Source organism: Zingiber officinale, chromosome 8A, assembly GCF_018446385.1.
Source record: "Zingiber officinale cultivar Zhangliang chromosome 8A, Zo_v1.1, whole genome shotgun sequence".
Classification (NCBI taxonomy): domain Eukaryota; kingdom Viridiplantae; phylum Streptophyta; class Magnoliopsida; order Zingiberales; family Zingiberaceae; genus Zingiber; species Zingiber officinale.
The window spans coordinates 139,249,630-139,277,349 of record NC_056000.1 but is presented as its reverse complement, the minus strand read 5'-3'; the positions used below and the strand labels follow the sequence as shown (position 1 = coordinate 139,277,349).

The 27,720-nt window shown below is 40.4% G+C and overlaps 3 protein-coding genes and 1 pseudogene across 4 annotated transcripts; 3 read left to right on the top strand and 1 right to left on the bottom strand.

Annotated features, from left to right (window-relative positions):
• The first annotated feature begins 1,009 nt into the window (after nt 1-1,009).
• Nucleotides 1,010-5,972, top strand: LOC122010416 (homocysteine S-methyltransferase 2-like). The gene is made up of 7 exons (XM_042566948.1): nt 1,010-1,318; nt 2,922-2,978; nt 3,056-3,270; nt 3,351-3,480; nt 4,391-4,594; nt 5,444-5,515; nt 5,607-5,972. The coding sequence occupies exons 1-7, from the start codon at nt 1,139-1,141 to the stop codon at nt 5,745-5,747; spliced, it is 999 nt and encodes a 332-aa protein (XP_042422882.1). The 5' UTR covers nt 1,010-1,138; the 3' UTR covers nt 5,748-5,972.
• Nucleotides 5,973-14,882: 8,910 nt separating this feature from the next.
• Nucleotides 14,883-15,902, top strand: LOC122007894 (probable glutathione S-transferase GSTU6). The gene is made up of 2 exons (XM_042563431.1): nt 14,883-15,258; nt 15,333-15,902. Exons 1-2 carry the CDS (start codon nt 14,920-14,922, stop codon nt 15,705-15,707), a joined length of 714 nt encoding a protein of 237 aa, XP_042419365.1. The 5' UTR covers nt 14,883-14,919; the 3' UTR covers nt 15,708-15,902.
• Nucleotides 15,903-17,084: 1,182 nt separating this feature from the next.
• Nucleotides 17,085-19,700, bottom strand: LOC122010415 (annotated as a pseudogene).
• A 1,837-nt stretch (nt 19,701-21,537) lies between these two features.
• On the top strand, nt 21,538-22,530 carry LOC122007893 (probable glutathione S-transferase GSTU6). 2 transcript variants are annotated; one of them, XM_042563429.1, is made up of 2 exons: nt 21,538-21,932; nt 22,043-22,530. In XM_042563429.1, the coding sequence occupies exons 1-2, from the start codon at nt 21,594-21,596 to the stop codon at nt 22,379-22,381; spliced, it is 678 nt and encodes a 225-aa protein (XP_042419363.1). In that variant the 5' UTR covers nt 21,538-21,593; the 3' UTR covers nt 22,382-22,530. The 2 variants fall into 2 exon arrangements, with proteins under 2 accessions (XP_042419363.1, XP_042419362.1); XM_042563428.1 differs by having other exon boundaries at nt 22,007-22,530.
• Nucleotides 22,531-27,720: the final 5,190 nt, after the last annotated feature.

Here is a 27,720-nt window from a genome sequence, read left to right as displayed (position 1 = left end):
CTCGAATCACTCATAGTGCTGGACTCTAGCTTCCGGCCCCATAGCATTCCTACATACATTTATTCAAATAACCCTTTAAAACATTATAGATTAGAATAAGATGCCTTTGTATTAATTTAGATTAGATAGTAGATTTATTATTATTATTTTTAAAATATCAATTAAGTTAAAAAATATTTTATTTTTTGAAAAATATCTATTTGAAAGACATATAATTTTTAGAGAAAACAATGAAATCATTTAATTAGATAATTAAATTACTTTGATTATTAGAGGCTGATTAGAATGTAGATTTCTACTTAGGGAAGTCTTTTAGGAGGACGACCATCTTAAATGAATAAATAGTAAAAATACCGTCTCAAAAAAAGAACAAAATGGTACGACATCCAATCGATAACTAGGGAATCAAACATTCGAGTCTTTTCTACAGGATATTATAAGAAATAGATGAGCTTTTATTAATATTTTGTCAAATTTATTTGGATGAACATTAGAAAACTCAAATCCATTCCTCTAAAATAAATAGATTTGAAAAATTGAATAGTTGAATTCTAAAAAACAAAAAACCTAAACACCCAGTAATGCCTGGACACTGAGCTTTGCTCACGCAAACAAATCGAGCACTTAATTGTAAAGATATTTTTCAATCTTATCTCATGTGACGTGGCAACTGGCAATGAAATCCATTGACACGTTTCTTCTCTACGTCGTAACGTCATCTACTTATCTGTCACCTCTCGCGACCGCCCTCGCTTAGCTACCAGACCGACCTAACTTATTGTTTATGTGGGGCCCACAAAGTTGGCTAATTGTAAGGTCGGTATGTCTGTTGGTCGCAAACGAAGGTAGCAAAATCTTAGCAAACAAACAAAGCCTAGATCGAGAACCCTTATAATTATTTTTAGTACGTCGACGTTAGCCCAGATTTGTACCGCGCATTTCGAGTCGGAAAAGGAGTGGGACCCGAAATTTTGCCGAATAGGAAGGATCAATAATGAGTAGCCTGTAATCCACCCATGGCGGCGAGTCGGCGACGCCCTCTGCTCTTGGAGCGCTCGTTCGCCACCTGTTGCTCGCTTGCTTCTTCTCCTCCGCCTTTTTCTTGTTCCTCTGGTTACGTGTGCGATAGAGAGGAGCGATGGGGCTTGTGCTCCGCGACGAATCGCCAGCGCTGATGAGGGACTTCCTCCGGGAGGTCGGGGAATGCGCGGTGATCGACGGCGGACTCGCGACGGAGCTCGAGGCCAACGGAGCGGATCTGAACGATCCGCTCTGGAGCGCCAAGTGCCTCATTAGTTCCCCTCATCTCATCCGGAAGGTAATCGATCATTTCATTTTCTCTTTCCGCAGCGGTTGCTCGATCGAGTAGTGCCAAAGTTGCGATCATTGGAAAAGATAGATTTTTTTTTTTTTTTTTGCTTGGATAGCATTGTAGCCACCGTACGCTAAGGAAAGGTGTCAAAAATTGGCTTTTTGTTTGGCTTCGATTAACCAACGCATAGTTTAATTTTTATTTTTGAAGAGTAAATTGAATGGATTTGTAATTGAAAAACATTCTAGGGTTTTAAAATTATTTTTATATTGGTTCTCTGTTGTGCTTGTTAAACGAGGAGAAACGGCAATGCAAAAACTACACTGATTCTGTGATGTTTCAGGAGGCTCTTGTTGGTGTTTCTAATTCATAACACATCTGGCATTCGTTGAGTTTGAATGGATTGCCTTTCACCCATGGTGAAAAGTAGTTTCTCATGTCTGCTAACTTGATGATTATAGGACCAAAGTAGATTATTTTACTTACTTTTGGAGATCTCATGATATGCATCTACTTAAATACATTGTGTTTGATGTGGATTTAACAAGTATCGGTCAAGCAAACTAATTTTGGGCGAGTTAGAACCTTACCAGGTTTGAGCATCACTTTGCTTCAGTTTTTTTGTTGAAATCCTTGGCACAATGCTAAGGCTGCTGCATTTCCATGTACATGACTTGGCTTCAATTAATGGAAATAGCCTTTCAATTATGGAATCCTAAGGCTGCGACAAATTGTTCAGCCAACATGTTGATAGGAAATGCAAACTCAGAAATTTGACTGTTGGGCATACGTCCTAGCAAATTCTGAACCATTGGATCATTTTTGAATTGCAACACATTGAGTCATTTGAGGGCTTACAGGCAGTTATAGCAGAGATTGTAAGCATTTGTAGGTAGGTCAGATAGCATTTCTTCGTTAGCTTGATAATTTTATTATCTGATTACTATCTTACCCATGACTTGAAAATAACTTTTTCCCATCTCTAACAGATGCACTCGATCATAGAAGTCCTTCTCTACCTTTCTATCTTCTGAAGCAAGTGTTGTGCTTCTGTATTTTCACTTATGCTAAATGCTTCCTTTAGATGGTTACATAGGTTTTGTCATATTTTGAAGCGAGCTTATGTAGGACTAAAGCCCTAGAATTTTTGTTGGGAATGTGTATAATATTAAACCACTAGCAACGTTATCAAATTTTACTGGCCTTTTTGCAACGTACTGTAACACATTTGTCATGACAATATCACAAACTGAACTTTCTTATATTCTTTGGAATTCTATGGATTTTTCTTCTCTCCCTTCAAAATAAACAACAACGAAGTCTAGTATAAGAAAGGCGGCGGGTCAACAATGTGGGAGCTGATACAAATAACTTGCCATATGATTATTAATAGTATAAAGGGCAGTTCGGGGCACGAAACTCCCATCAACGTGGGATCTGGGGAATGGTCTATTGTATGAATCCTATGATTATTAATAGTATGCTATCCATTTTTTGTTTTTGCTTAAAGCAGATTGGTTGCTTATTTATTTGCTTGGCCTTCAAAAATCAGCATTTAATGCATGTGGCATCTTGAAGCATCTTTATCTAATTCTCCTAAAAAAAACAGGTTCATCTGGATTATCTTAAAGCTGGTGCAAATGTTATAATAACGTCATCTTATCAGGTTTTTTTTTCCCTTATGATTTCAGCGATCAGTTCTTTCTCGTGCATTTCTGTTTATCCTAACTTCTGTTGAAGCAGGCTACTATTCAGGGTTTTATGTCAAGGGGATTTACATCAGAAGAAAGTGAAGCCTTATTGCGGAAAAGTGTTGAAATTGCTTGTGAAGCACGTGAATTATTTTACGAGGAATTAAATGAATCTGATAAAAATATTGAAAAGAGGAAACCTTCAATTTTAGTGGCAGCTTCTGTTGGAAGCTATGGCGCATACTTAGCAGATGGTTCTGAGTATAGGTCGTTCAACTAAGAAGTGTTATTAAGATTCTTGCCCTTTTTGACTTGTCATTCTGCTGACGAGTAATTGATATCTGCAGTGGAATTTATTGCAAAGAAATGACCCTAGAAAAACTGAAGGAATTTCACAGGAGACGAGTTGAGGTCCTTGCTGAATCAGGTGCTGACTTGATTGCTTTTGAAACAATTCCCAATAAACTGGAAGCTCAGGTACTTATAGTTGACAGATATGTGTTAGTTATTGTTCTCACTTTCCTTGATTTCAGTAAGTGTTTTCACTCTTTTCACGTTAGCTATGAGACCTCTGATGTTGCATTAGGTTCTTCTCCTTGGAACCTCGAACATCATCCGTATAGGTGCTTTAACTGTACTTGGATACAAAAAGAATAACCTTCCTAAGATCCTTGCCATAATTTCTGGTATAAGATACTTTGGTTTAACTTTGACGCTGAAAGATCTTTGTCTAATTCTTTATCAAACATACATAATCAAACTTCCAACACTTGTTTAACATGTAATCACCATTCTGTCGCACTTTGGCTAATTTGTAAACGACCCCAAGACTCAGTGAATCACTGTCAATTTTAGATTGCACATGGATAATGCTATGATAGTCCGCCTCTCACTATCGTGTCTATGTTCCTTTGAAACCGTTGCATGCTAAGCATTCAGTTATCTTGTGATAGTTTATTTGTTTGTCATGTAAAAAGTCATAGATCACCTGTAGAGTGTAGAGGCAGGGAAAGGTTGGGTTCAAAGGCAGCCACCTCAGGAGGCATTAGGAATTTTTTTTTTTCAGTGAAGTGGTAACTTAATCACCTAAAAAAAAGTTCTATCCGTTAGTTTGCTTGCCTATCTGTCATGAAGTGTTATTTACAGTTTCATTATCTGTCAAGAACACACGGGTCACTACTTTGCTTATCCTGTCCATGAGTCCATTAAACTGAGAATAAAGAAAGAAATGTGGTGTTATGCATCACCAGTGTTGTCCTGGTCATACAATTTACTATGTAAATTAGAACTAAACATATGATCCTGACTTTTTGATATCCTATCTCGACTTTTGCAGCTTACTAGCAACTTAATCATTATCTTTGTAAAATCCTTCTTAACCTCACAGGCATATGCTGAACTTCTTGAGGAAGGTAACATAAATACTCCAGCTTGGTTTTCTTTTAACTCAAAGGATGGTGTTAACGTGGTCAGCGGTGATTCAATGGTCGAGTGTGCTTCTATCGCTGATGCATGTAAGAAGGTCATTGCAGTTGGAATAAACTGTACCCCTCCGAGATTCATCGAGGGGTTAATTCTCTCTATAAAAAAGGTATTACTACTATATGTCTGGTGGTTACACTTCTTATGGTCACTTGTTATTATGTTCATCTTGCGCGAGTCTTCACAAGTCCTTAAGTGCCTGTTATTTAGCAATGTTTTGTTGTCTTAGCCATTTAAGTCATCATGAAAAATACTGCTGTTGTCATTTATTATCCACAAGTTTACAGATATCAAACTCTAAACATTCCAAACTGCAAAAATTTCTCTTGTTATAACACACTACTTGCTTTAAACTTAAGGATTCATATTCTTGGTTGTAACAATTAAATATCGATTTCTATACCACTAACTTAGTTCAGGAATGACTATTTCTCATCTATTCAGCTCAATTAATTGGTTTGGTCAAGTTAGGATGGTTGATGGGTCAGATGAGTCAATCAAAACGGATGGTTTAGTTGAGCTGGTTAAATTATTCGAACAAAGTGGTCGCATGAATCCATTTGACTGGGTGAGGCGTCTAGACGGTTAGCTGGGTCTTCTAATCAAGTGCAGTGGGAGAGCAAGTTGGTTAAACCAAATGGGCAGAATAGAAAGTTCTGTTAGATCAAGAAGGTTGGACCAATAAAATAGGATAGGTTGAACAAGTCGAATACGGAAGCCGTATTTCAATTCCATACAAATAAACACAGAAAGATGGAAAGACATATTGCAGGGTAACCCTAATTAATATCCTAAATTTAAGGCAAACATGGTAAATGAATGCCTTTCTGTCTATATAGTTAAATCTGCCAAAATGCACCAAGCTAAGTTGCATTCATCTTATTTGTATCTGTTTAGTCACAACCATATCAAATTTGCAATAATGTACTTCTGAAACTTCTGTCTCCTGTGTTTGCAGGTGACCGAGAAGCCAATTTTGATATATCCAAACAGCGGAGAAAGATATGATGCTGACAAAAAGGAATGGGTGGTAAGTCACATCCGACACCCGTAGACAAGTAAAAAGAGATACTTCTTGATGACTTGAATGCTCTAATGGTGTGATCCTTTGATTCACTCAGGTGTGCACCGGCGTTACCGATGAGGATTTTGTTTCTTATGTTAGAGCGTGGCATGAGGCCGGGGCTCGTCTGATTGGAGGGTGTTGCAGGACGACTCCACGCACAATTGGAGGCATATCCAAAGCTCTCCGGACTGAATAAGTTGGCCGGTACCTTCTTAAAGCATTAGGATGCCATAAAAGCTTGTGCAGAATTACTCTACATGCAAATAAGTGGCATACTGGTGCACTTCAGAGTGAGTGTGGCGAACTTTAGCTTCGAGAAAAGATATGGTAATGAATAGAAACTAATATGTTAAGGTGATCTGTTGCAGAGATAGTAATGAGTAGTAAACTAATCTTTTTTCAGTAGTTATATTTTGGTTAATTCTGAAGTTTTTGTTTAACACGTGCTAAACACGGTTTTATCATGAACTTAATATATTTAGACGAAAAAAAACAGTAAACAAACTATGTTTAGCGTCAATGCAGGTCGGAGATTGAGGTCTCGTCCATCCGTCGGTTATTGTATGACCTTGACAATGCTGAGCGACGGTTTTTAGAGTTGGATCTTATCAATGAAATCCATGATAGGATGACCGTCCGGTTAACCGTATATCGACAAAGGATGCGGTAAAATTATGATAAGAAGGTGATCTCCCGCTTCTTCGGAGAAGGGGATTTAGTATGGAAAAGGATCAGATCGATAGGAGAAGTAATTAAATTAGCACCTCAGTGGGATGACTCTTGTAAGGTCATTAAAAAATTAACGTCTGGTGCCTATTACCTACAGGACGCTCAGGGTAGAAGGTTGGACCGTCCATGGAGTGTTAATTACTTTCAGTCTTATCGTGTCTGAAAATTTAATATTAGTGTCTGGTGCCTATTACCTACAGGACGCTCAGGGTAGAAGGTTGGACCGTTCATGGAGTGCTAATTATCTTCAGTCTTATCGTGTCTGAAAATGTTTTTCTTTGTACTAACAATTGTTTAAGAGAAAGAACCCAGGACGGGAAGAAAGCACTACTGGCATGGACATTAAATGCCTAGTTGGATAACCCGGCCTAGATTATGTTCACATATTTTAAAAAATCACTAAAACTAAGACACTCTTGATAAAGTCCTTGAGGGCCTCATCGGGTCCTTGTGCCTCTCTTCTAGTGGAAGTCGCTGGTCGGATTCCTCTAGACCTAGACTGACCGTTCGGGCCTAGTCAAGCAGAGATATGAAAATCTCACTCGTGAGGACCCGAGTTAGAAAGCATCCTCACGATGGAAACTTAACATAAGGAAAAGTCATGAAGCATGCACGGAAAGTATGAGCGTAAGAAGCAAAACAAGCTTTCGATATGTAATGGATACATTATACAGAGAATCACTTGAATTCTAAAAAAATATCATCAGACATTTTTTTGATGATCCGATGATGGTCCAGAAACTCCTCGGGATGGTCAGATGACAGGTACCCTCCTTCCTTAAGTTGCTTGACTACCCTTACCGTGCCATACGCAAGCGACCTGACGAAGCGATCTCCTACTTGGGAGCCAAACTCTGAAGAACGCAGGTATTCTTCTCAGTTTGTCCGAAGGCGATCGTTCTCCTCAGCCTTATAAGCTTCTAAGGTGATGACAGAGTTGGACAGGGCAGCTCTGGCTTGAGACAGCTCCCTCGGTAAGGAACCAAGTTATGTGGTCTAGGTTTCCAAATCATTTCGGTAATCTATCAGGATCATGTCTTTGGCATCTAGCTTTTTAGTCCAGTGGTCTATCTCTGCTTGTGTGTGAGCTTGAGGTTATCCAGAGCCTTTGTCTGCTGAGCTAGTTCCGATGATGTCTTCTCCATGAGAGCTAGCTCCTCATGGTACCTGGCGTCGACTGTCTAGTGGAGGGTCTCAAGTTTCTTCTTATCATCACGCAAAAGACTAGACTCCAGTAAGGCTTCATTGAGAGTTTGCTCTTGGACTGCATTTAATTTCTTCAAGGACTCCACTTCCGCCTTGAGTTGGCACACTTCTGGAATGGAGTCAGAAGGATGAGATTTCAGGTCTTCAACACGATCTTTCAAGATTTTGTTCTGCTGGTACAGGTTCAAGGACGCCTGGCTCAAATGCAACGCTTCAGCAAAATGCTAGTCAGCCATGGAGAAGGTTAGTCGAAACGAAAGGTAAGAGTAGTAAAGAAAGGTAAGGGTTGACCACAACAAAATATTTACAGAATAGGTCTACTTGGTCGGAAAATGAAAGGGCAGTTTGGATCCGCAAGTTCATTACTGAGCTTGGGATGGTTCCTAGCATAGCAAATCCTATAGAGCTCTATAGTGACAACAATGGAGCAATTGTGCATGCTAAGGAACCTCGCTCACACCAGCGGACCAAACACATACTACGGCGCTTCCATCTCATTCAAGAGATCATCGATAGAGGAGATTTGAATATTTGTAGAGTACCCACAGAGGCTAACGTCGCTGATCCCTTGACCAAGGCTTTGGCATAGAGAAAGCATGATGGTCACACTAGGTCATTGGATGTTAGAAACTACCCTGATTGGCACTAGTGCTAGTGGGAGATTGTTAGTGAGAGCCCTAGAGTCAATCATATGATGATTGTTGTATGAACTCGATGTATCATATTCCTATATATTAATAAAGGCATTTCTTTATGGTTATTATACTTACTTGTATTAATGTCAAATAACTATGTATAATAGCATACTTGAGTAGAAGGTTCTTATCTATATCAATCGATTGGTTGAATCGATAGTGAGATGATATAGAGAACACTACTCTTAATCATTCCTAGTCAAGTATTAACATTCAGGGGCAATGTTAATGCGATGAAACTAGCCTGTCGGTCAACTCGATGACTTGATCTCACAAGTCATAGATATAGAGATAACAAGTTGACACATGAGTATGCATTGGAGAATGTATACTGAATGACCCGCCATGAAAAAGTCTCATGGATCGTTATATGAGTGTCATATACTTTCTCATGTGACTATTAGTATGACTATCATTGCTTGGACCTGAAGTTACCATGGTTCCCTACATAAGGAGTTGCATACTTTGACTTCGTCAAACGTCACCCATAACTGGGTGGACTATAAATGCGATTACTGGGTATGTAACAAATTATGCGGAGGGATGTGAGTGATGTAGATGGGATCTATCCCTCTTATATGATGGGAGTGACATCATGATTCTTGATAGAGTGAGACCACTAAGTGCATGGTAATGCCCAAATGAGTCAATATGAGATATTGAGCTCATTTGATTGGAGTGAGTCTACTTGGAGTTCAAGATATAGATTGATTAGAGGATGACAGTCTATGCCTCAATTGATCAATCTAGATGTCAAGGATAGAAGGACATTGTCACATATTGTGAGAGTCACAATTAGTAGTCACAAAGGTTATGTTGGATCTCAACATTCTTGTAACTTGGGTAACAATGATGTATTGTTAGATGCCGCTCATTGCTTATGTTTCTAAATAGATTTAGAAATATTGCCAACATTACAAGAACCTATTGGGTCACACACAAAGAACAAGTGGATGGAAATTGAGTTCATATGATGAACCAATTGGATTAGGTTCATGTGGTGCACCAAAGATTGGATTAAGATTAATTCAAATTAGACTTATTGAGTTAGACTCAATTAGATTCAATTGTTGAATGAGTCTAATTTAAAGTTGATTCATTGAGTCAATATATATTAATAAATTGAGATTCATTAAATTGAAATTGACTTGAATTAAATGTTGGATTTAACTCAACAAGTAAGAGAAGTGGTCAATTTTAACTTGACCAAATGGGAAGTTGAAACATCAAGTTTGACTTGACCAAATGCCACATGATGAAGTTTGACTCATTCTACATGGCATGACTAACTAATACATCCTTGCCACATCATCTCCACATCATCAAGGGAGAGCAAGAGGCATGGAATACCAAGAGCCAAAGACCCTTGGCATTCCATGTGTGGCCGGCCAAAATGAATAAGAGATGCATTGGCATTGATTTGGTGTGATGAATGTCTTCTTCCTCTTTAGCTCTTTCTTGTTCCCCATCTTCTCTTGGCCGAGAGTTCCAAGCAAGAAAGGTGAAGGTGAGTGAGTTTAATCCAAGAAGAAAGGGTAAGTGAAAGTCACATAGAGGGTTATAGAGAAGTGTATGAGATTTATTCTCTCTTCTTCTTTTCTCCTTTCTTCTTCCAATCCCATCCGAGAGCCCTTGGGAGTGCTAGCACACTTGTGGTGCTCTTTTCTCCATCTAAAGTGGTTTGAGAATCACTTCTTGTTCGTGTGGATACTACTAGAGGTGTGTACGCTTGAACACACTTGAGATCCGAAAGACCTTGGACGAGCGGGATTTGCGAAGGGCTTCGCTTCAAAGGTATACTCCTTATCATGTAGATCTAAAGTAGATCTAGAGTAGAAAATTATGTACATGAAAATTTTGTCTTCGCACGAATCCAGTGGCTAAGAACTTCGGGGTTTCTGCAACGCAAAAAACATTTTTTGCGGCTCGAAAGTTCCAACACCTGATTATTTGTCTGAAAATAATCATTATCAGAGTGAACCTGAGACAGTTGTGTTGACAAAAGTGGTAAAATTGAGTTTCGGCTATACTCAAACCTTCAACACAGCTATAATTTGTAGGCTAAAATAATAAAATATAGTTTTAGATAGTGATAACATAATTATTTTAGTTTAACATACTAAAACAATCCTTAACTTAATTGATCATCCGTTGATATTCTACACTTGACATGCTCGATATACTTTGATAATGCTCTTCTACATCCTGTTATACAAAAAAAAATAGAATGATTTAATTCTATATACTTTCTCAAATGTAACGACAAAAAATAAACAAAACTTTAGTAAAAATGGGGATGAAACCTTAACAATTGTTGAAGTTTGGTTGGTTCTTCTTGTTGCTTTCCTTTTCTTTGAAATCTTATCTAAGTCACCTTTCAACCTCTTACCTGAAATTGTTTTCTTCTTTGTTTTAATTCCTTTGACTCTCAGAGAATTTCCTTCACCAATTTCGAACTCTCTTTCAATTGAGTGTTGGGCAGTTGGTTCATTAACTTGTAATCTCTCATCCACCATCTTAAACATACTCAACAAACCATCTTTAACAATCTTGTAAGTGTCTTCCCTCTCCGCTGCCTTGGTAACCAATTGAACATACAACCCAATTAATTCTTTATATCGCAAATTGGTGCAAGATTTTGGATCCAAACTACCTTTGTTCGCAATTAAATCAATAACTCCAATGTATCCATCTTTTGCTTTTCGTGTCCACCTTTTCAATATATACTCACTTGGGATCTTCATGATATTTTTTATTGTAAATATTTTCAAAATATGAGAACAAAAAATCCCAGCAAAATCATATTTTCTACAGCTACACTCAATTTTTTGACCCGGTGAATCAAATGTAACTATATGATGGTAACTCTTTTTGTAAGAAGTAACTTTATATTTTGTATGTGAACCAACATCTTCACAAATTTCTACACTAGAATCATGAGATTTGTACCACTCTTGTTCAAAAAACTTGTATACCTCAGGAGTATAAATACAACTTGCATGCTTTAAAATTTGAATTGGATACAATAAACATGGAACACTTGTATTTGATTTAAAATCAGCTTTTAACTCCTCATATCGACGATCATCAAGCAGTCTTTGGAAGTGATTGAAAAATTCTAAAAACTTGTGTTGATAAGTGACGTATCTTTTCACAATACTATTCATGCTCTCACTTCTTTGGGTTGTAGTTATATCCGCACAAAACATTTGTCGCCCATAAACTAAAGCTCAGTTTTCCTTTATACGAAATAGACGTCTCAACCAATCATTGTCTTCAAGTGCATACATGGTGAACATTATGTTCCAAGCTGAAATAAAATCTTCCTCTTTATCAAAATCATATATACATTAGGCAAAATCTTTAGTAAACTCTTTGAACAGAGAAAAAACTCTACTCAAATGTATTGCGACATTTTGATAAATGTGCCAAATACACAAACGATGATGTGTTTTAGGTCATCTGGAAGCTAAAGCTTTTATCATTGCTGCATCTTGATATGTAAGAATAGTTATTGGTTTTTTCTCACACATAGCCTTGGTAAATGTATCAAACAATCATTCAAACGTCAAAGATGTTTCATCATATAATAAAGCTGCACTAAAAATTATGGATTGCTTATGATGATTAACACCTACAAACAACGCAATTGGGTGACCTTCATTATTCTTCCTGTAGGTTGTGTCAAAACAAACAACATCTCTAAAATTTTCATAATCAGCTCTCATCTTAGCATCACACCAAAAAATATTAGTTATCAAATCATCTTTATCAACTTGAATAGCATAAAAAAAAATTGGGATCATTGAACTGCATTTTCTACAAAAACTCTAATACACCTCCTGTATCACCAACTCTCATATTTCTTGTTCTTTTGGATCGCAAGTAGTTTTTGTAATCTTCAAGAATAAAACCTAAATTCTCTCTCCCACCTACTTGTCTCACCATAAGACCATGAGATGCTTTTGGGGGGATTCCCACATCACTTGCCATCTCAATCTGTATCGCCGTAGAAGAAGATATATTCCTATGACATCTATAAAGGTGAGTTTTGTTTAGACTTGAAAGATAATGATTATGCTCTTTAACAAATTGCTCCACAGTCAAGTTGCCATTATTTCGACAACTAATCTTCACTTTAGCCTCACAACCAAATCTTATTTCAGGACGACTTGATTTCTCATAAACATCTCGTTTGTCTTTCCCCTTTTACCTTGTGCACTATAATAAAAAATTCTGTCAACTAATTTACCCGATTTATCATTGTGGCTTTTGCTCATTCTTACGCCAAATCTAACTTGTTTAGCATATTTCAAATAAAATTCATAGGCTTCCTCTTCTGTCTTAAATTCCATACCCATTTTTGGTATCAATTCTTCTGTGATAGATTGGTCAGAACTCATCAATAACATGGTAAAGTCCATATCCTCATTAATAACATCAAACTCATCATCCTGACAGTCTTTGTTTACATGAAAACTTAACCTACGACAACTTGTAGATTCAACCAACGACAACTCCATGATAATTACAATTAGGCCTGAAAAAAACAACCAAGAAATGTATATTCATAATATTAGGTGAAAAAAGAACTTATGTAGTACCAAGAAAATGAATTGGAGCAATCACCAAAGGTTATTAGGTGTTGTGTTTGGCTGAAATGATCTAATTTCAGTCCATTAAGCCATGTTTAATCAATTTAACAATCCCTAAACCTCTAAAGTGCTTGGGTAGCATTTAAGGATAAAGGAATGCAGTAGCAACGCAACAGCAGCATATTAAAATTTCCCACAACAAACTATCTAACCAGAAGTATGATAAACATACCACAAATATATAGATCAAAATTTGAGGACTGCATGTTCCAATTTCTTATGTTTTATTTTCACCCAAATCAAACTACAGAAACATAGATATTGGCTGGAGAAGGGGAGGAAGAATGGTAAAGGGGAGGAAGAAAAGTATACCAAGCTATACGAAGATGAAGCTGCCGGGGACCGTCAAGTTCGGGAGGAGATGGAGATGGCTGCCATCGAGTTCGGGAGATCAAGTTGTCGGCGACCGTCTGGTTTGAAACACCAATTTACGACTTAATTAAAGTTATAATAGCTTGAACATTAGAGGATAACTTGAAACACCAAATGTCTAGCAGAAAGAATGGAGCTGTGGAAATTTTGGAGGACCACGATGGAGATAAAGACCTGCTGGAGAAGACGAAGGGAGGGGAAGCCAGAGTTGCTGGACCAACAAAGGGAGGGGAAGCCGGAGCTGCTGGAGTCGCCGAGATGGCGGAGATGTAAGGGGTGTCGCGGGCTGCTGGAGTCGCCGAGATGGCTGCTGAGGTTGACGACACCGAAGGTTTGGGGAGGAAAGGTTTTAGGGCAAAGCACAGTAAAAGCAAGGGGCGTCGCGGGTTTTGGGAGAGTAAAGCACAGAGATGGCGTCGACGGCGCCGACGGGAGCAGCGGGGTTCGGCGAGAGGGCTGCCGTCGAGTTCGGTAGGGGACGGAGATGGCTGTCGTCGAGTTTGACAGCAACAGCGGAAACAACGGGCTCGGCTAGAGTTTGGGTTAGGGCACAGAGAATGAGTTGCTTTCGGGAGAAAATGGTCTTCTGCGAGTGTTTACACGGCACAGAGAGCACTCCAAAGAGCATGTGTTTTGCACATTTTTTTTTGTCGTTTTCTGAATGGGACACGGGGACAGATGCTCCTTCGGGATCATCCGATAACCTTGGTTATCTATTCAAGGTTATCAATGATAACCGTATTTGGTTTAGGTAATCAACTATTCTAGAGTAATCATACATGTCCACCAACATCAGCAAACATCGTCAATTCAGGAATTCAACCCAGAATGAGATTACCTCTGATTTTTTTGGTTTTTCTCGATTCTGAGGTTATCGAGAATCTTGTGCAACCGTTCATTCGTACCGGAGACTCACCGAGGCCGGAGGACTCATCGGGGCCACATGAAAGACTCGTCGGGGCTTGGGACACGCTAGGGATGGAGGTGGCAGCAGGCGGCTCATCAGTCCTATGAACAATTCGTTCGACAAGCTATGCTCGTTGTCGTCGTTCCAGTGAGAAGCTCATACACGTCGCGCGCCGAACATAGTCACCGGAGGTCGGAGGTGGCATCGATTCACTGGAGGCTAGTCGAGTCGGAGGTGGCAGGCATCTCATTGGGTCGGAGGTGGTAGAGTTTCGACGAGCGATGATTCGTCCGGCGGCGTGCATGAGAGAAGATCACACAACCTTTTTTTAAATTAGATAATTTTGAAACTTAGATTTTTAATTAAAACTTTAATTAATTAAATCAATAACTCCTAACTATAGTTGAGATCTATCTAAAACTCAACAAAATTATCTTAAAAAAATTTCTATAATAATAAAAAAATTCTAAAATATTATATAAATTTATTTATTTATATATATCACCATTAATAGTAGTAATATTATTATTATTTTTTAATGTACTAAATTATACACTATAATCTCCCAACAAATTTTTATAAAAATATAAACAAACAACTTTAAATTATAGTTTATTTCCCTTATAATTTTCTAACTCTTTCTTTATTTTTAGTATACTTACTTCGTACAAAAGCAATAGCCCATAGTCAATAAGCAGCGCGATAAGTCAAAACTTCTCGCCTCCTGCGCCTATAAATAGCCGAACCACCGTCGGCGATGTACTCAGCCATCATTCGCCAACACCGGGATCAATTTGCACTCCCATGGCCGTAGCTGCAGCGGAGGACGTGAAGGTTTTGAGTGACCCGCTGAACCCCTTCGTCATCAGGGTTCTCATCGCCCTCCGCCTCAAAAGAGTCGAGTACGAGCTCGTGGAGGTGCAGTTAGCGGAGCCGAAGAGCGAGATCCTGGTGAAGTCCAACCCGGTGTACAAGATGGTCCCTGTGCTGCTCCACCGCGAAAAATCTATCTGCGAGTCCGCCGTCATCGTCCAGTACATCGACGAGGAGTGGTCCGACGGCGGCGGATCCTCCTCCATCCTCCCCGCCGACCCCTTCGATCGCGCCATCGCTCGGTCCTGGGCCGCCTACATCGACGACAAGGTAAAGGCCCCTGTTTTCGAAATCCATCGAATAAAAACCAAACATTTGACTCCAATTTCTTCGATTTGTACCAGTTGACTGCTTTAATTAGGGCTTTGAGGGTAGAGACGGAGGCGGAGAAGGCGACGGAGTTGGCCGGGCAAATCCGGCAGGTGCTGGGGCTGCTGGAAGAGGCCTTCGCGGAGTGCGGCAAAGGGAAAGGCTTCTTCGGCGGGGACGCCGTCGGCTACCTGGACATCGCGCTGGGGAGCTGCCTGGGATGGATCATGGCGCTGGAGAAGGGTAAAAGTGTCAAACTTTTGGATGCGGAGGAGCTTCCTCGGCTGGCGGGATGGGCGGAGCGGTTCTTGGCGGAGGAGTCAGTGAAGGGGCTGGTGCCGGACGCCGACGAGCATCTGAAGATTGACGAAGTCGCGGCGGCGAGGACGAGCGCTACTCCTGCTGCATAAGATCTAGGGGCCGGCACAAGGGGCCCGATCAACATTGTTTTTTTGTTGTTGTTGTTTGAGATCATAAATGCTGTGAAATTAGGGTTTGAGTCAAGAATTCTCTTGAAAACAATAAATAAATGGGAGTTAAATACAGTTGTAATTGTAAACGTGCATGAGCAAATTATTAATGCTATTATAAATATTATTTTTCAATATTAACTTTAATTGAATAAATTTTTAGGCTACGTTAGGTTGGGTGTAATGTAATTTAACTTGTAATGTAATCAAATTTGTAATGTAATGTAATGTAATCTTGATTACATTACTACGTTTGGAAATGTAATGTATGTAATATTTGATTACAAGGATGATTATATTCTTTTGTTTGGTATCTATTATTGTTTATCAGGAATGTAAGTTGTATTATTATAAAATGGGTATTTAAATTTTGGTGGGACGGTGACCTCGTAATGTAATCGGATTACATAGCATTTGCTTTGTAATCCATATTACAAAACTTTACTACATTTTGTAATCCAGATTATATTACATTACAAGTTTAAAAGTGAAACAAACAAAATAATCTGCCTTATAATATAATCAGAATTACATTACAAGACATATTACGCCCTACCAAACGCAGCCTTATTGGTATGAGTTGAATAATATCTAGTCCATTTGTACTAATAACTATAGTTATTCATAATTTATTTTCTTTGGGTTGACTTAAAGACAAATTGACCTAGAGGATTTGAGTCGAACAAAATCTTCCCTATATCATATGTCGATGTGTCATAATAATTATCATCCATAATTAATTACTAAATTGATAATTTAATTTCCTTTATTTATACCGGTCGAGTAAGAAGGAGTAATTCAGTAATAAAAATTAGGTAGGATAGATAGGGTGTTATTTTTATAATAAATAAAAAAGTGGACGGTTTTTTTAACCATCCTAATAAAAAGATATCCTTTCGATTTATATTCATAACATCTTCGTCAATAATTATGATCAATTTGAACTATAATATTAAAATATAATTTTATTAATTTAATAAAAAATATTTAAATCTATTACTTCAGATAATATATATAACAATTTACAGGACAATTCTGTCACTAAATAAATTTAACTATCAATTTAGTTCGCTAATAGAAATATCGATAGAATTTAAATTCAATCGTATTTAGCGCCTGAAATTAATTTCCATCACTTATTTGAACCATAAAATTTAATCTCGAACGCTAGTCACTATTTTAACATGATTTTAAGTAGTATAATACAATTGCAATATTTATCTAAAAACCTATACAAATCACACTAATAAAAAAATATATTAATAATTATATCCAAATCTACATAATTATAATATTAACACCAATTTATTTAATAACTACATCCAAATAATTAATTTTAAAAATACAAATATTTATCCAAAAATATTTATGACATAAATCCACAATATATACAACCTACTTATAAAATCATGGGAAAAGCAAAAGACAACATAAAACGGGACATAAATTCTTGTATCGACTAGTCCACTGCCACCTTAGCCCGGTGGTCTACTGTTGCTTGAACTCATTCTTCCAATACCGCCTAGGCCTAATCTTTCGTCGACTGTTCTATTATCGTGACCTGACCTGTGCTCTCAATTCTTGATTTTTTTTCAACCCTTAACGCTTGCACTTCAGCAGATAAAGAACTCGGACGGCTCTGAGCCTAGGAGTATACATGAGATTATAGATAATAAAAAAGATCAAGATGATTATTTTGTTAATAAAAAAGTAAATTGTTAGAAAAATCAAGTGCAAGTATATTGGCCAGCGATCTATTTATTTGTGCTGAGATAAATGGATCTAGGACAGACTTAGTAGAGCTGATCCACTGTTCATCGCTATTCCTGAACTCGTGGCTGTGAATAAAGGACAACTGTTATTCAGCGATCCACCTACATGATATAACAGTTTTTAACCAGACAGAAATATGATACTTTCTCATATGAAAGAAAATAAAGTAAAGCATCTCTTAAGTCTATCTTTGAGCAAGGACTGAGATTACGAACAAGATTAGAAATTGAAATACATTGTCTACGATTCTAAACGACTAAGAAATGATAATTAGATAAAATACCTAGATTACAACTTCAGGCAAGATATTAACAAGTTCAATGTGTTGTAAAGGAATGAATTTGCTATTCGCCTAAAAACAATCATAGAATAACTATATTCTTAACTACTTGTAAAAATGTTACAAAGAATTTACCAGGAACTTTTGAAGTTGTTGGCATAACTAAAAATGTTGGCCATGGCTGTGAAAATCTACCCTTTCATAGCAATTACAAGATTGTTACAAAGAATTTACCAGGAACTTTTGAAGTTGTTGGCATAACTAAAAATGTTGGCCATGGCTGTGAAAATCTACCCTTTAATAGCAATGACGATTCGATTGAACTCTCCAATATCTGGCAAAATGGTATCTGAGGCTATATATTTGCAGAAATTATGCCGTGGAGAGAAAAAATCATGCTTCCATCAATTCAACTAATTCATCCAAGATCTCATAAATCTGCCCCACTTCAGGATGAATTGTATCACCGGAATAAAACTGGCGAACCCTTTTTTCCACCTCAATCCAACTACATCCTGGCAACTTCTTTCCACCCAGTTGATTCAGTCTCTTTCTAACCTTCCCAACATCTTCCCATTTGCCGCACTCGCTGTATAAATTTGTGAGCATGAAGCCATAATCCACACTCTTAGGTTTGAGCTCAAGTAGATTCCTCAGTGCCAATTCAGCCAAGTCCTTGGCACCATGAACCCTGGCACCATTGAGCAAAGAACCCCACACAACCTCATCAGGCTCAATTCTCACATCCCTTACGATAACCATTGCAACATCAAACCTACTAGCCCGGCTAAGAAGGCCTATGACACAACCATAATGCTCAATCTCAGGATCAATTGTATAGTCTCGAGTCATAGAATTGAAGTAACTAAGCCCTTCATCCACCAATCCTACATGAGTACAAGCATTCAGAAGCCCCATAAAAGTGACTTGATCAGGTTGAGGACCCTCTTGTTCCATCTCACGGAAGGTTTCTATCGCCAAACTGCTATGTCCCTGGAGAGCCAAGCAATTGATCAGGGAATTCCAAGATGTAATGTTCTTCTCAGACATTGTAGAAAAAATCCACCTTACTTTCTTCACATTGCCACATTTGTCATACATATCAATGAGTGCATTGCAAACAAGGGACTACCTCCCATGCTGTTTTTGAAGACATACCCATGGACGGATTTCCCAAGCCGGAGCATACCAAGGTGTGCACAAGCGGAGAACAGGCATGATGCAGTCGTCTTATTTGGCAGTGTGCGATCGACAACCATCCTGGAGAAGAATGAGAGCGCCTCCAAGAAAAGACCATTCTGGGTGCACCCAGAAATCACTGCATTCCAGGCAGGGGCATCCCTCTAGGTCATTTCTTCAAACAAGAAGAGGGCTTTCCCCATCTACCCTGTTCGCATGTACCCGGTGAGAAGAGCCGTCCAAGACACCACATTTCTCTGAGGCATTTCGTCAAACAGACACCGGGCAGCGTTGGTGTCAGAGAACCTGGAGTAGGAATCAAGGGGCGCACAGCGCACGACGGCGAAGTCGTGGAATCCGTACTTGGAGAGGGAGTGGAGAGAGCGGGCGAGGCGGGGGTCGGAGCAGGATTTGAGGGAGGGATAGATGAACTCGTTGGGGCGAGGGGCACCACGGAGCATGGCGGCGAAGAGGCGAAGGACGGCGGGGGAGTCGGGATCAGTGCGGGAGGCGTAGGCGGAGATGAGGGCGGAGTAGAGGAAGACGTTTGGAGATGATGGGGCAATCCTCGAGTAGTAAAGCCGGGAGGACTTCATCACCGTTTTGGTACGGACGCGGCCCATCTCGGCGTAGGCGATGAACTCTACTTCTCTGGCGGCGCCGCCGCTTCCGCTCGTGGAGAAGGTGGGATTTGTATGAGATGGGGCAATAAATCGGATCGGACCAACGTTAGGGCTATCCACGTCAAACGGGCCTCACACTATCTAAGTCGTGTTGGGCGAGCCGAGTCACAGGCGGCTCAGCCCATTTTACATCTCTAGTTTGGGTGTAATTCTAACTCAACTAACTTGAGTTCGTATTAAATCGGTTCGTCCAAATTGAACCAGATGTAAATTAATTTTAATCCATCCATAAGCTGTTGACTTAACATATGTCACTTTATCACGGGACAATGATGCAATGATTAGATTATCTAAATAATCAAGATCTAAAATTTAAATCAGAAGATTTTTCCCAGCAGGTAGCCAGACGGATGATACTTGAATTAAAAAAAAAAACAGAGGTCAATATTGCTGATGTTTTTCTCTAATGAAGACAAATTTAAGAACACTGGTGGGTCCGGATGGATTGACAACGACGAACACTTTCTTTTATTTCCATGGGTAGAAACGGTCAGAGATCAATATTTTTATTATATTAGTAAATTTTATTGGTAAAAATTTGACCGGCTAAAAATATATAATTAATATATATATAATTATAATATTATTAAAATGTCTTTGATAATTGATCTCTCCAAAAATCAAAGAGACGGATATTGAGTACATGATATTTCTATTGATTTTCGATATACTTCACTCTCGTCTGTAACATAAGCAGCGTCAGTATCGAGTTAGGGAAGGGGTCCTTGGCGATAGTCCTCCGACGCTCAAGTCAGTCTCTGACGAAGCAAGAAGAAAAAGCAAGAAATGAGAATTGTAGCGCAATAGTAGAAATCACGTGTAAAGCATACCTCCGTCGATTCCTGGACCCCCTTTAAATAGAGCTTTGGAAGCGCGCATGTCCGCTTCCGAAGGCGAGCACGCATTTCAAAACTTTCCCTGAAAACATATATCAGTAAAGTGTCCCTGACATAGTACCTTAATGGCCCGAGCATATCTCTGAAGTGACAGTGGAAACTTCCGTCGTACGATCTTCTGTCTGATCATGCCGCTTGTCAGCAGCACTAGCTCCCAAAAGGATGTCGAAAGGTATCCTGCTGTGTATGTTGCTTGGCCGAGTGGAATGATCGCTCAGTCAGAATTCTGCTATCCTTGTATTGTATGTTGTCTCGTCGAGCTGGATAGCCGCTCGATTGAAAGTCCGTTGTCGCGTCGAGCGGAATAGCCGCTAGGCTGAAAGTCCAGTATTCAAGTGTCGTCCGTTGCCACGCCGAGCAGGATAGCCGCTCGCCCGGAAGCCCACTGTCCACATGCTCGATTGTTGAACCGAGCGGGATAGCCACTCGACGGATAATTCACTGTTAGCGTGCTCAGCTGGTGTCGAGTTTGATGCTAGACCAAGCAGAGGAGCCGATCGCCCCGGCTTATGCGCGTCCCTTAAGTGTCGATTTGATTAATCCCTGTGCCGAAGACGGTGGGTCGGTGCTTAATCTCCAACCGACGTATGACTCACCCGATCGTCTAACACTGTTCACCCATTGACCCTCTAAATTTTAACCTCCATCGTGACAGTAAGGTGAGGCCCCTCACCATTACTGCATTAATAATAATTTACAAAAAATGTATTCTGCACTACCCTTATTATATTTGAGCAAAAGTTAATCATCAAAACAACATGCGCATTTATCGTGACGTAATTAAATATATATATAATTAATGTCATAATTAAATATACTTAAGTTTGATTAGTCTAAACTGAACAATTATCGTGACGTAAGCAGTCACGTCATCACACTTACTATAAAATTATTCAAAATAGTAATTAAGCAGTGATATTGATCAAACCTTCTCACCTGCTGCGCCTATAAATAGCCAAACCACGGCGATGTACTCAGCCATCATTCACCTGCATCGACATCAATTTGCACTCCAATGGCCAGAGCTGCGGCAGAGGACATGAAGGTTTTGGGTGACCCGCTGAGCCCCTTCGTCATCAGGGTTCTCATCGCCCTCCGCCTCAAGAGAGTCGAGTACGAGTTCGTGGAGGTGCAGTTAACGGAGCCGAAGAGCGACATCCTGGTGAAGTCCAACCCGGTGTACAAGATGGTCCCCGTGCTGCTCCACCGCGGAAAACCTATCTGCGAGTCCGCCGTCATCGTCCAGTACATCGACGAGGAGTGGTCTGACGACGGCGGATCCTCCTCCATCCTCCCCGCCGACCCCTTCGATCGCGCCATCGCTCGGTTCTGGACCGTCTACATGGACGACAAGGTAAAGATCCCTGTTTTCGAAATCCATCGAAAAAAAACAAATCATTTGACTCCGATTTCTTCGATTCGTACCAGTTGACTTATTTAATTAGGGCTTTGATTGGGGAGAAGGAGGCGGCCAAGGTGACGGAGTTGGCCGGTCAAATTCGGCAGGTGCTGGGTCTACTGGAACAGGCCTTCACGGAGTGCGGCAAAGGGAAGGGCTTCTTCGGCGGGGACGCCGTCAGCTACCTGGACATCGCGCTGGGGAGCTTCCTGGGGTGGATCATGGCGCTGGAGAAGGGTAAAAGCGTCAAACTTTTGGATGCGGAGGAGCTTCCTCCGCTGGCGGGATGGGCGGAGCGGTTCCTAGCGGAGGAATCAGTGAAGGGGCTGGTGCCGGACGCCGACGAGCATCTGAAGAATTACGAAGTCGCGACGGTGAGGACGAGCGCTACTCCTGCTGCATAAGATCTTGTGAGATCATAAATGATGTGAAATTAGGATTTGTGAGTCGAGAATTCGCTTGAAAACAATAAATAAATGGGTTTTAAATACAGTTTATAAATTTCAGTGATAAATAATGGATTTAGAGTTTGATATTTAGGTACGATGTATTATTAGATTTTTTTTTTTTAAAAAAATAATAGATAGCAAGTAAATCTGAGAATACTGCGAGTAGAATGCTTCTTCATATATCTGATGATCAGTCGAAAACTTCAATAAGATCAAACTAATTATCCCAATGATAACTGACCTGATTAATTTTTTTAATAAATGCTGTTATAAATATTATTTATCAATATTGACTTTAATTGAATATCAGTCCATCAACCTTTACTTTAAACCTTGTTATGTGAATTTAAATAATCATGCCTAACCTTGTATGTGAATTTAGATGATACAATAAAATTTTATTTATTCGAAGATTTTAGTATATAATCTAGTGCAAAATTTTATCATATTATTTTTAATTTAATAATGATATTATTATTATTATAATAGATATATATAAATAAATAAAATGGGATGATATTTTAATTTTTTAAAATTATTTTAGATTTTTTAGATAATTTTATTAGATTTAGATTAAGTATATTTAATTTACCTCAAATATAACTAGAGTTAATTAATTTAATTTAATAAAATTTTAATCAAATATCAAAGCTAAAAAAAAAAATCATTTGTCATCTTTCTCCCTACTTCTACCACTTACTATGACCGCCCACTGTCCATTGTTGCCACCTTCGGCCACCTTGACTCGCCTTATTAGTAGCTAACGTGCACGCATGAAGCTTGGGTAACGATCTGCACGCATGAAGGAATACAGTGCCTGTTGTCGCTGCCTGTTGCTACCTCTCCGGCACCGCCCCACTATCGATCCAGCACTGCCCCGATCGCGCTTGACGACTCCGATGGTGCTTCGATCGTTCGGAGGATAATATTGAAAAAAAAATTTGCTTAATATTCGGAATCAAGAAAAACTTTTACAACCCAAGATTTTCTGATTCCTGATTGGATATCGAGATTGATGATATTTGCTAACATTTCAGAATCGAGAAAAACTTCAAAATTCAGAAAACCTCGAACTAAACACGGTTGTCATGGATAACCGTTGACGAATGATCCCGTTCGGAAACTGAGTCGGATGAAGGCGGGTCTTGGTGTACTGGAAGTTGACAAAAAGTCGCTGAGGCGTCTGATCTACCTGGTGCCCCTCGGAAAAGTTCCCACGGGCGACTGACGAAGGAGGACGATCAGGATAATAACCCTGTGGCTCTGCGCACACTCAGACGAGCCCACGAGTCGTTAAAGACCAAAAACCAGGGGAAAAATCCTCGAGTCAGACCCTCCAGCGCTCAAGTCAGGTACTTTTTCTCCAGAAAACACAGAGAAAGTACGAAAAGTAAAGACTAGTGAGAAATGATGAGTGAGCGTACCTGCATAAGGGACAAAACATCCCTTTTTATACTGCAACGGATGTTTCTGGGACCTGGTGGGTGTCAAGGAATGTCGGGTGTCAGACTTTGTCTGGCGGTGGTCGACACGTGGCCTCCTCCTATAGGCTGGCGGAGGAATCAAGGGGCAAATGAACCCCAAACGGTTAGAATATTCCCTGACATATGATGATTGTTCCCTACAAGGCAGTTAGCCTTCCCTGGCTCGCTTGTTTGTCCTGTAGTGCTTGGACCCTAAATCTGTACTCCGCGATCTGATTCCCGATCTACATCTATCTGTTGTCATCCATGACATGTACGTCCCGACCTGTACGCTAGGTCTGTCTACCGACCCGCATCTGCTACCGACCTGTATCTGTCTGCTGTTATTCCTGGCATGTACGTCCCGATCTGTACAACGGGTTTGTATCTCGACCTACATCTGTCTGCTATTATCCACTGGCCTGTGTGTTCCGACCTGCACGCTCGATCTGTATCTTGACCTACTTCTGTCCGCTATTATCCATGGCTTGTACGTTCCAACCTGCCCCTGCTGTTATCCATGGCCTGTACGTTACGATATGTATTCTGGAACTGTGTCCTGACTTGCATCTGTCTACTATTATCCACTGGCCTGTGCGTTCTTGTTGGTGCAACCTTAGGTCAAGGTTGACCTGGTTGACCTGACTCGAGTTGTATTTTGATGTTTGACGAGAATAGAAAAGTTCTATTCTGATGTTTGACGAGAATAGAAGAGTTGTATCAAGAATATTGGAAAACTTGGGAGGTTGTGGGTGCAACCCTTGGTCAAGGTTGACCTGGTTGACCTGACTTGAGTTGATCTATTTCGAGAAGTCCAAGCAGGGAGCTTGGCATGGGAAAAGTCCAAGCAGGGACTTGGCACGGAGAAGTACAAGTATGGAAGCTTGGCATGTGAAAGTCGGAGAGGGCTTAGTAGCTCGTTCTCCGGACTGTGGTCAGAGAGGGCTCGGTAGCTCGTTCTCTGGACCTGATGGAGTCGGAGAGGGCTCGGTAGCTCGTTCTCCGGACTATGGTCAGAGAGTCGGAGAGGGCTCGGTAGCTCGTTCTCTGGACCTGATGTGGAAGTCGGAGAGGGTTCGGTAGCTCGTTCTCCGGACTAGGTCAGAGAGGGCTTGGTAGCTCGTTCTCTGGACCGGACGAAGTCGGAGAGGGCTCGGTAGCTCGTTCTCCGGACTAGGTCAGAGAGGGCTCGGTAGCTCGTTCTCTAGACCAGGAAGGCAGATGGAAAATCCTGGTGAGTGAAGCCAGGTAAAAGTCCTAGTGACTGAAGCTAGGCAGTTTGGAAGTCCTGGTGAGTGAAGTCAGGCATATTGGAAACCCTAGTGAGTAAAGCTAGGTGAAAGTCCTGGTGAGTGAAGCCGGGCAAGGAAAAATCCAGATGGATCAAGGATAATCGGACATCTGGTGTTGAGAAGGTCAAGTAGGTCAAGGGAGTGACCGGATACTTGGCACGAAGAGAAAAGTCCAAGTGGGTCAAAGGGATTGACCGGACACTTGGTGGGGAGTCTTAGCAGGTCAAGGGAGTGACCAGATGCTAAGCATGATGTACCAACAGGTCAAGGTTGACCGGATGTTGGTGTGGGAGACTTGGGACTTGGTATTGGAAAAAACCAAGCTCTGGATCGATCTGGGGACCGATCCAGTGATACGGCTGATCGGTCTGGTGACCGATCAGTAACCAAACAGAATGCTTCTGTGGATTATCTGATCGGTCTGAAGACCGATCAGGAAGCAAACAGAAGAGAAGAAGGAGAAAGGTTATCGATCAGGGACAGTGTGGACCGATCAGGTTGGAGCCTGATCGGTCCAGACCTAGCCGTTGTGAGTGACAACGGCTAGATCTCGGTCTTCTGTGTCTTCTTCTGCCTTCACAGGTTTGCAGGTTCAGCTATATAAAGAGTCGAGCGACTCTACAGGACCTTCTTCTTGCTTCTGCAAGTTCTTCCAGGTTCCTTCTGCGAGCTTTGCTGAGCTCGTACTTCTTGAAGCTTCGCGTGAGCTTCCCTGCTGCTGGCATCCGTGAAGTTGCTGCTTCATCAACGGATCTCCAGACGAGAAGGCAAGCTTGTTTGTTTTACATTCATATTGTCTTGTGCTTCTTTGTATTTTGTGTACTTCTATCTTGCTGTTGCAAGAGTTATTGTGGCGAGGTTTCTCCACCCAGAAGGAGTTTATATTAGCCGATTTTCCGGGGCCTCATCCACCGACAGATTGATAGGCTTCGTCCACCTTACGGACACGCCGAGGAGTAGGAGTTTCATCTCCGAACCTCGTTACATCGCTGTGCTTGAGGTTTGAATTCTCCATTTACGTTTCTGTTGTTATTTTTCCGCTGCGCTAACTTGATTTGTAGAAAGAAACGCAAATTTGGGGTCGGCTATTCACACCCCCCCTCTCTAGCCACATCCGAAGGACCTAACAAGTGGTATCAGAGCAAGGTTGCTCTTCGTCGGATTAACACCCAAGGGAGCACAAGCTAGAGAATGGATGGACTTGGAGAAGACATCACGATTCCACCCTTCTACGATCGCGACGACTTCGCGTTTTGGAAGGTAAGAATGAAGTACTTTCTTATGACTAACTTAGTTAATTGGAATTGTGTACAAGTAGGTTTTGTTCCTCCAAGGGATGAAGAAGGAGAAATTCTTGAGAAGAAGAGGTGGACGAAGGAACAAATCCACCAATCCGTAATCAACGACGAGGTAATGAAAAATTTTGAATTCTCATTAACTAACGATATCTTATGTAAGATAGGTGGTTACAACAATGCCAAGGAACTGTGGAATAACTTGGCCAAGTTCCATGAGGGAAGCTCCAATTCAAGTCATGAAGAGGAGTCAAGTGAGTCAAGTAGCTCACTTCATGGAGGTAAGGAATTAGAAGTTGAGGGCTACTCAACATCTAAGAAAGTAGAGGAGGAGAGTTCTTCTTCAAGATTGGAGCAAGAAGAAGAAGCCTCTACTTCCGGAAGGGATGAAGAAGAAAGCATACAACCATCCTCAACCCTAGGTAACTCAAGCAATTTACCTTCAAGTAAATTACATATAATGTGCTTTGAGTGTAGGGAATATGGACATTACAAGAGTAAGTGTCCAAGGAGGATTAGGAAGACTCCACCGGCGCTAAAGGTCAAGAAATCCGGAGTCCCGATACGCAAGGGTAAGGAGCACGTGGTGTGCTTCCAATGCAAGCAAAGGGGACATTATAGGAGCCAATGTCCGAGGGAGAGGCAACCTCACAAGGACAAGAGACCGAGCATGTCTATAGGGGGAGCTAAGGCAAACCCTAAGGTAATCACTAAGGCACATTCTTGCAATTCTAGTAGGATGCATGCTAGTAGCCTTATTGCTATTATCAATAATAATAAGCATGATAACTATAGTAATCGATACACGTGCTTAGGTGCCAAACATGTTAGCCTAGATAAGGACAATACTAGAAAAACCAACCCTAGAATTAACTCATCTAAGGTTAAGGAAAACCTAGGTAGGAATCCCAAAACAACTAGACATATGCCTAGGTATACCTCAAAGAAAAATGACAAATTAAAACTTGAGGTATTAGAAAAGGAAAATCAAGTCTTGAGGTCAAGACTTGACAATTTAGAAAAGACCCTTAAGAATTTAGAGAAGTCAACTCAAGGGTCTAAGGGTTAAAAATCAAAGCCCACTTATCATAATGTTCCATTCGATTATGGAACAAGACCTAGGGCTAGAAAGACCATCACCAAGGTCACAAGGGGAGTCACCCCTACAGTTGATCTTGTTGAGTCCCAAATGACCAAGGCTTTAAAGTCTAGGAGGGTCATTAGGAGGGTTGCTAGGGAAGTCA